General features: G+C 38.2%; 1 protein-coding gene across 1 annotated transcript; it reads right to left on the reverse strand.

Annotated features, from left to right (window-relative positions):
- Positions 1 to 211: 211 nt before the first annotated feature.
- On the reverse strand, positions 212 to 817 carry LOC109154133 (auxin-responsive protein SAUR68-like). The gene has a single exon (XM_019302000.1). The coding sequence runs from the start codon at positions 727 to 729 to the stop codon at positions 310 to 312; it is 420 nt and encodes a 139-aa protein (XP_019157545.1). The 5' UTR covers positions 730 to 817; the 3' UTR covers positions 212 to 309.
- Between the last annotated feature and the right edge of the window lie 9,175 nt (positions 818 to 9,992).

Raw genomic sequence — 9,992 nt, forward strand, 5'->3', positions numbered from 1 at the left:
TTGATTCCCGGCAACGGAATTATTTTCACGTTATCTTGGCCAGCTTGATGAGCTTCTGTAGAATCCTTAGATGTTGGGAAGACTGAATTGCAGTGTTTGATGATCAACATGCATATGAATTATTATTTCTTCAAACTGAAGATTAAGATTTAAGAAGAATATTATAGCAGTGAATTTTGTCATAAGAATACTGAACATACATATTGGATATCAAGTATTGGTGTATTGGATTTATATATGTACATTTGACATCATGTATTGAGCTACAACTAATATATATCCTCATTTATATTACAAAATTTATTGAGATTAATATGAGCAAACTAGCAATTCCTGATTTCGGAGTAACGGAGCTGATGAACAGCGATGAGAAGTAACTGAAACGAGCAGTGCATTCTCAAGTTCTCTAGATAAACCTCGGCTAAGAAGTGAAATGATGTAGTCCATGAAGACTGCATCACATGGTAGTGTAATTGGCCCATCGCTTGGAAGTCCAAATTCTTCTTCAGACATACTTAAGAGTTGCCTAATGATATGATTCTCGAGATATGATAGAGGGACAACAAACCGCTTCTGATCAGCAGTGTAGATAGTGAAATGACCCTTGTAAACTGTACTGCAGCTATCTGAATCATCATATAGACTTGGAAATGAAATCCTCTTTCTTCGGATGGCAGCAAATTTCTGCCATCTTCTGGCCAGCTTAATGAGCCTCTTTGAACTGATCATGATGATATTAACTTAGAAAATAGAGAGAAAGATTGGATGGAAGAGAATAAGATTTGTAGAAACCTTGGAAATTGGGTAGAATGAATTTCAGTGTTTGATGAATAAGGAAATGATCTGATCTATTTAAAGTGATGAGGAGGCTAAGACAGTCTTTAAGCTGTTGAGGAGGCAAAACCACATGATTGACACTGAGGAACCACATGGTTAGTTGTATGGGGCCTTTTAGCTTCAACCCCAAATATATATATATATGGGATATATCTAGAGTGTGGCCATACATAAATGAGGAACCACATGGTTATGCTTACCAAATGGCCAAATTCCATTTAATTTCTTCTCTCATTTGGCTAGTTTTCTTGGAATGACACAAGTAGTTGAGCTTTCTCTATATGTTCAATTTCATTGATGCATGTGGGGAATGATGTTCAAAGGCAGGTCTTTATCAACAAAGTTGTATGTATAATTTCATGATGACAAAAATGTGTGGTAATGTTTCTTATCTTTAATTTCTAGCTGGCTGCCCACCCATCTAAATTATTTCTCTTAGCCACTCAATCCACCTCCCAAACGATCTATATAAACACATATAGAATTGAATTGGTATTCACCCCACTCAAATATTTCCTACCTTGGTTTCTGCATTCTAAAATTGTTTCTATAGCATCTGGTTAACAGTACTGCCTCTGATCTGCTTAAAGAAGATCGAAATTAAACATCCCAGAATATAATGGCGATTAGTATGACTCGCATTCTCCGTGCTAAGCAGGGCCTCAGAAGGTCTTCTTCAAGAACAAACAGAGAAAGTGAGGTTCCTAAGGGGCACTTTGCAGTTTATGTTGGTGAGAGCGAGAAGAAGCGTTTTGTCATTCCAGTTTCCTACTTGAAGGACCCTTCTTTCCAAGACTTGCTGTGCCAAGCTGAGGACGAATTTGGATTTGATCATCCAATGGGTGGACTCACAATACCTTGCTTGGAGGATACCTTTCTTCACATCATCTCTAGCTCGAGTAGATCTTGAGAGACTACAAACAGCTTAATTAGATTAATTAGTGGAGACAAATTTTTGTAGAAAAGATCAGATCAGAGTTTTATTGTACAGTTACTTGTTTCCCTTAGCTTTTTGGTTGTCTCCCCAGGATAATTCTTGACAAAAATACAAACAGATTATTTTAATTAGGAGAGAAAATTTTAATTTTGCACAAGAAAGATCAACATTTATTTCTGTCCATCGATCTTCAGTTATATGGAGTACGTCCTAATTTGCTCTAAATAATGTCTATGTCTAAAGTCCAGTTGTGCCTTATGTCCATATGCTTGAAAAAATATGGACATTTCATGAATTTTCTGCAACAAATATTATGGAATAGCTAGAGATCCAAGTCCAGTGTCACAAGTAGCACTGAACCCTTTTGCTTTTGTAAATATATGGCCATTTGTCATATATAGATCCATCTTGCAGGTATTTTTTTTAGGAGCCTCTTGAAACCATACTGCCATTTTAGGGAAAATAAGTAGAGATAAGCGTACTATAGAGGTTACTATACATAGAAGAAATTATATCCCATCCATATTCAGCCATATATATATTTATATATATCTATATATGAAAATGCATATTTAACAATGTTAGATCTAAATATAGTCTATAATAGAATCTAAGAGAAACCTAACCTCATAGTAGCGGAAGCTGAATTAGTGTTAATTTCCAACCATAGTTGATGTCCCCTTGTGGTGTGTTGCCGACCTTTTGAGTGGGTGGTAGGCATGCAAAGTAATGTTAACCGTTTTGGTTCATACTTGACTCAGAACTCTAGATGGTGTATTGGTATTTTCTAAATAGTATGAGTACCATAAACAAGGTGCTATATAATGTATATCCTATATTCTTCCAATATAGGCTTTATTTTAATTTAAGCACAAAATCTAGTTGACTAAAAATTTCTAGTTATTCTGTCCAACCAAACTACTTAGATAGTAAGCGTTGTCAACTTGTGCCACTTAATATAAGATACTGGGACAAAAAACCACTTTTGATCAGCTATGTCGAGAGCAAAATGACCCTAGTTAAGTGTTAACCCCAGAGTAAGTACTACAGCTATCTGCATCATCATTTAGTCTTGGAAATGAAATCCTCATTCTTCGGATGGCAATAAATTTCTACTACCTTTTTGCGCGTTACTATTTAGTTATGGTGCACACTTGTATTGAATTTTTTACGGGGTTTTTTAGTGTTTAATTAGCTATCCTAACAAAGCACCTAATAATTTGTTGTTTTTGTTTTTTTTTTTTTTTTGGAAAATATTTTCAAAGTTTGCAAATGAACCATTAGTTCTGAATACAATTCTCGTAATTATAATTAAGGAAATATAAAATGTAATTAAGAAATAAAATTACAAAATTGACTAAATGTGTATTCATAAATATTTAGGAATTTTCTTAAATACGCACATATACTTATGTACTATATATATTAATTATCTTATACATTTTAAGAAAAAGAAAAAATGTGAACGGGGATTGGATTGATAATAAAATAGAATCCTGGGTCGCGAATAGTCATTTGATTCATGAGGAAGAAAGAAAATTCTTGGTTCAGCTCGCCGCCTTAACGACAGAAAATTAAAAAAGATTTCTATTGAGTCTGACTCATAGCAATCATTTATCAAAGAATGACTCTGGTTATCAAATGATTGAACAACCGGGAGCAATTTACTTAGGATACTTGGTTGACATTCATCAAAAGTATATATATATATATATATATATATATATATATATATATATATATATATATATATATATGTATGTATGTATGTATGTATGTATGTATGTATTGATATGCTCCTTGTTCTCAAATGACAACTCTGTGGATGTCCTTGATATAAGGTCATAGGATCGAATCCGGATGTGGGGTATTAGGGTTATTAACATCTTTTTCCGGATAAAGTTGAACAAGTAAATTGCTAAGCATTATCATAACCAACTTAAATTCTCAAGTTAATAAATACTTAAGAATTTAAGAAACACAAAAATATACATAAAAATAAAGTGAGGTAGGGTTAGTGATATACCAATTAACATTCATGGCATTCAAAGATAAAGGGTCAAATTGATTACCGATTTCAATAACTTAGACTCGAATTTGAAATAAGCTAATAAGATCTTTCTTGATTTTCCCGTTTCTATCTCTTTCTTTATAAAAGAAGACTAGTTTTTCCCATACTACTTAGATAGTAAGTCTAGTCAACTTACGCCACTTAAAATTCCCCCTTAAAATTCAAACTTGAGCTCGTGCACACATTAACATACTTACATGCCCACAGCGCGTAGGAGGAAAAATCACAACCGTCCATCAAAGCTCGTGCACACCTTAGCATACTTACATGCACACAGTGCGTAGGAGGAAAAAATCACAACCATCCATCAAAGCTCGTGCACATATTAACATACTTGCATGCACACAATTTGTATTTTAAGGGTGGTTTGTATTTTAACGGGGGTTTGTATTTGAAAATAATCCATATATAAAATGACATATTAAGTGGCTATTTTGTGGTATAATTATCAGCGGGGTCCACATCTGATTTGGGTTGGGTCAAAGTGGATTCGGGTTCTTCGTAGTGAGACGAATAGATTGATATATTGTACACTCAAAACGGATGATGGGTGAATGAGATATTGATTCTCAAAGTATACTCATTAAGTTGAAACAATGAAAGGAAAAAGTGAAGCTTTTGTCCCACATTGGTTTGGGAAGAGGATTTGCACCACTACTTATACAAGAGCTCTCTTAAGGCTTATTGAATTGTATAACATAGAGGCTCTCTCTCGCGCTCACGGGGGGTGCAAATCAAATCCCAAAATGAGATCAAAAAGCTTGATTCAAGCTTTAACTCGTGTGCGCTGGCACCTGCGAGCACGAATGTCGTCCAGAAATTGGCAGGCCTTGCGGGCTAAGTTATGCCAAACTTCGGTATCATGACCGACTTCGGCCTGTAGCTACGAGCTCTCGGTGCTGATGGTTTCGGCCTGGTATCATGACCAGCACGAGAGTTCACTATCCGTGCAAATGGTTTCGGCCTCCACGACTGAAAGATCTAGCCAGCGAGTTCGGCCTGTAGCTACGGTTTCGGCCTGGTATCATGACCAGCACGAGAGTTCACTATCGGAGCAGATGGTTTCGGCCTCCACGACCGAAAAGATCTAGCCAGCGAGTTCGGCCTGTAGCTACGAGCTCTCGCTATCGGTGCAGATGGTTTCGGCCTCCACGACCGAAAGATCTAGCCAGCGAGTTCGGCCTGTAGCTACGAGCTCTCGGTGCTGATGGTTTCGGCCTCCCAGCACGAGAGTTCACTCTCGGTGCAGATGGATCTAGCCAGCGAGTTCGGCCTGTAGCTACGAGCTCTCGGTGCTGATGGTTTCGTCCTTGAGAGGCCGAAACTAACCTACGAGCTCTCCGTGCTGATGGTTTCGGCCATGAGAGGCCGAAACTAGCCAGCGAGTTCCGCCCTGGGTGAGGTCGAAAGGTAACAGCAGAGCTCTCTCGGCCTTGGGTGCTGATGGTTTCGGCCTTGAGAGGCCGAAACTAGCCAAAGGTAACAGCAGAGCTTTCTCGGCCTTGCGTGCTGATGGTTTCAGCCTTGAGAGGTCGAAACTAGCCAACGAGTTCGGCCGAAAGGTAACAGCAGAGCTCTCGGATGGTTTCGACCTTGAGAGACCGAAACTAACCCGCGAGTTCGGCCCTGGGTGAGGCCGAAAGGTAAAAGCAGAGCTCTCTCGGCCTTGGGTGCTGATGGTTTCGGCCTTGAGAGGCCGAAACTAGCCAAAGGTAACAGCAGAGCTCTCTCGGCTTTGAGAGGCTGAAACTAGCCCGCGAGTTCGGCCATGGGTGAGGCCGAAATGTAACAGCAGAGCTCTCTCGGCCTTGGAGGCCGAAAGTAGCTACGAGCTCTCGGTGCTGATGGTTTCGGCTTTGAGAGGCCGAAACTAGCCAGCGAGTTCAGCCCTGGGTGAGGCCGAAAGGTAACAGCAGACCTCTCTCGGCCTTGGAGGCCGAAAGTAGCTTCGAGCCTTCGTGGTTCGGCCTCCTGTACGCTAACGGTCTGGAACCAGAAAGTTCTTACTATTGTGAAGATTAAATTCATCCGTTACGGAATTAATATTGCATTAATTCCAATTTTTGAATTCTGAATTTAATTCTCAGGTAGTGGGCTGTTGTTTTAGTTGTTGCAAAGCTTAGTTTAATGTCAGTTTTAAATGCCATAGTAAAGGCTATTCATTCCTTCAACCCTATATAAGAGAGGTTAGAGCAGCAGAATTTTTTGATCAAGTGAAACACAAGAAATCATATTGTTTTCATGCCTCAGAACTCTCTACCTCTACTCTTTTCTTAGCCAAATTGTGTTCAAAACCTTGCTCAAGTTCGCCGGGTTCAAAGTTTGGGTCTCAAAAGTTAAACCGTAGCACGTTTTATCCTGGGAAGCCTAAGCTACAATGCTCCTAGCACTTGTAGGATGTAGCAAATAAGGTTTTAAGGAAAGAGTGACCGCTCGACTCGTGCTAACAATCCTACACCAAACACAAGCCTATCTCTTCATCTTTTCCTTCACTTTTTCTACAGAAAATAATAATCCTTATTTTGTAAGATTATTATTCGGTTTTACCAATGAGATATCCAACAGTCTTAAAACTTTATCCTCGTTTTCCCGTTGGTTGTTGTCTCCTAATTTTCTTGAAGAAATGGAGAACCTCGTACTGCCAATTCATGGGGAGGAAAATGTTGTTGAGAACAATAGTGGTGGGAACGGCAACAATGTTGCGAATTCCCATGCACTACCGGTGAACGTAGGTTCACAAGACGGTGAGGGCACCGAGAGATACACTCCCATGACTTGGGTACCTTCCGTACCGAGTGGATCGGCTGAAAAACCAGAGAAATTCACTGGCATTGAGTCGAACTTCACCGGCATTGAGTCGAACTTCACCATTCAGTTGAATTCTCACCAAACGACTGTCTTTCCCTTATCATTGTCCTTGTCTAAAAGAGGGGAATAAAAATATAAATAAAATAGTTAAAACAAATGCCTACCAATTGATATTATAAAACCGAAAGTTTTAGGCAATTTAGAACAATTATGAGTATAGAATTAAATTTTAAATGCAACGGCCTTTCGGTTGTTTTGTGTTCTTAGCTGAAAATGTATGGATTCAGCAATATAAGCTCCTTGCTCAGTGGAAAGCATCCCTAAAGGAGTACGAAAGATCTGAAGAAATGAACACAAGCATGAGAAAGTCGGTTGTAGTACATACAGAGAACATAAATTAGAGCATCTAAAGTTAAGTAAAAACTAAAAGATAATGGTATCTTTTAGATTTGGCATTTACAGTGAGGATGATAGGCTTTTTTAGCACTCAAAAACAATACATTTCCTTTCACATATAAAAGACTTGGATTTAAATACACTTGAAGTGTAAAGAAGATACTACAGTTATAGGTGCCACAAACACATGAATGATAAAAACCACTATAATAAAGATGAAAGCAGGTAAATTACAGTAAAATTAATAATGATTTCAAAGAACAGAAGTGCAATTATGCTTTCATAATTGATCTACATTTTGAAGGGTAAGAATCAACCTGAATGTCATTTAATAATAATAATAATAATAATAATAATAATAATACAATTCCGCTCATTTTCTAAACAATGAACCAAACACACAACGACAGTTTTCTATTGTACAACCAAATACGGGAAAGAAAAATATTTTCTACAAAATGACTCATTTTCTAGAAAACATTTTTCAAAATTTATTTTCCTAATTTCCAAAGAGACCCTAACTTACTCAAACTTCTAATCCAATGACGTCATTACACTTATTCTATACAGGCATCAGCTGGGTTTGGACCGCAAATTATGCTGTGCAACCGAATGCACCTTGCAGCATACGGTTGCAAAACGACGCCGTTTTGGTTAAAAAAAAAAACGCGCGTCCCACTTAAAGAAGAAATCAGGTTCGATTCCCGGCAATAGCATTTTTATATATCCAGAAATTCATAACTATATAACCACAATTTCATAACTATATATCCACAATTTCATAACTATATATCCATAGTGAATGAATGAAGTAAAAATCCACAATGAATGAATGAATGAAGTAAAAATCCACAATGAATGAATGAATGAAGTAAAAATCCACAATGAATGAATGAATGAAGTAAAAATCCACAATGAATGAACTAAATATCCACAATATATGATTGAACTAAATATCCACAATGAATGAACTAAATATCCATAAATTCATAACTATATAACCACAATTTCATAACTATATATCCACAATTTCATAATTATATATCCACAATAATGCTATTGCTGAGAGTCGAACCTGATTTTTTTTTTTTAAGTGGGATGCGCGTTTTTAATCAAAACGATGTCGTTTTGAACCGTATGCACCATACGCATGGTACATTCGGTTGCACAGCATAACTATTGGGTTTGGACGGATTGGGGCATGGAAGGCATATTTGTTCCAAATTTGGATTGATTTTTGTAAACCTAATACAATTAAAAAATTTGTTTAAATCGTCGGATATTTAATAATGAAAAACTATCAGATTATTTAAAAAGTTTCGGATATATTAGATTTTTAAAAAAAATAGAAATTATGAAATCTATAGATCTATATACTCCATATATATTAGAACAATATACATACTTTTAATGAAATACTAAATGACTCACTCCCTTGCAAATAAAATAACTCATGGATTGAATTGATTCAATGTACTCTACCGTATGGAAATAGTCTCAGATTCTCTCTCTGAAACCGCCATACCGACGGCGACCTCTCAGTCGCCGGAGGTTCAAGAAATGTCTGACCGCAATGCTAAGAAGTTGAAAAAAGGACGGACTGATATGGAGGTGTCTTCCCCGCTACTGTCAGGGGACAGAGTTCAAGAAACACCGCTCGACGCTGAGTTGATGTCGCCGGAATCTGCCCGGATGCGACTCCGAATCACGCTTGGGGACGTAAGGAGTTTAATGACCTAGCGGACAAGGATGCAGTCTCTGATGATGAAGTCATATATGGAGGAAGACAGAATGGATCCAAGTAACCCGATGATCCCAATAACGAATGAAGAGAAGGAAAGAATCAGAAAACCTTGGCGCAGATTGTTGATTTGCAAAGTTCTTGGGCGGAAAGTTAGTTACGCTTATCTTCTGTAGAGACTCCGATCCAGAGGATGTAGAAACCTGAGGCCGTCTTCGAGCCGATTGCGCCCTAGCCAAATTCGAATTGCTTAGGGACTACGAAGGGTCGTGGATGATACTAGAAGAATGGAAACCAAATTTTGACCCATTGAACAACACAATAGAGAAGCTACTTGTCTGGGTAAGGTTCTTTTCTTTGCCCATCGAATACTTGGAAGAGGAATTTCTGAGGAAAATTGCAAAAAGAGTTGCCTGTCCTATATATTAAAGTGGACAATGCTACCAGCCTAGTCTCTAAGAGGAAATTCGCCCGAGTGTGCGTGGAAATCGATCTCACGAAGCCGCTGTTATCAAAATTCACCATGTACCAAAAGGTTAGACCCATTGAGTACGAGGGGGTGCTTCAATTGTGGCTTGTATGGCCATTGGCAAGCCCAATGCGGTAAGGATGGTGCCGGGAGGCAACGTGGAACCTGCTACTAAGGCGAATCAGATGAGGAGAGGGGACGCCAACCTACATCCCCTAAGAAACCCGCCGGTGCAGCCAGTGCAAGATTTTTCTGGCAAATATGCTTCTTGGATGTTAGTCACAAGAAAGGAGAAGAGAGGCTCAAGGAGGATCGATGCTCGGCAGGATACTAGTCGACAAGTCGATGTGTATATATATATATATATATATATATATATGGCTAATTTTCTCTTAGCTTAAAGTGTGAACCGTGTGCACTCATCCAGTCCATTGATTACGTGCATCCGATTGATCTAAATGATCGTACAGTACACCCCCTTACGACGCACCGGCACACATGCTGTGCATGGATAATTCCCCTCCATAATAATGAATGTTTCTTTCTTTCTTTAACCAGTAGCCCATTTTTCCCCCTCGTTTAATAGTGTCTATGTGTTCTCTAGTTATTAAAATTATAACTTCCGACACTGTAATTGCTAAAGATTCCTTGTATAACTGTGTTGAATTGGTTAAGGATATTAGATTTTTTTCTTAAGAGGGGGACTAAGTGCACGCAGTACTAGTAACAAAAT

The sequence above is a fragment of the Ipomoea nil genome, unplaced genomic scaffold (genome assembly GCF_001879475.1).
Source record: "Ipomoea nil cultivar Tokyo-kokei standard unplaced genomic scaffold, Asagao_1.1 scaffold2610, whole genome shotgun sequence".
NCBI classification, from domain to species: Eukaryota; Viridiplantae; Streptophyta; class Magnoliopsida; order Solanales; family Convolvulaceae; genus Ipomoea; species Ipomoea nil.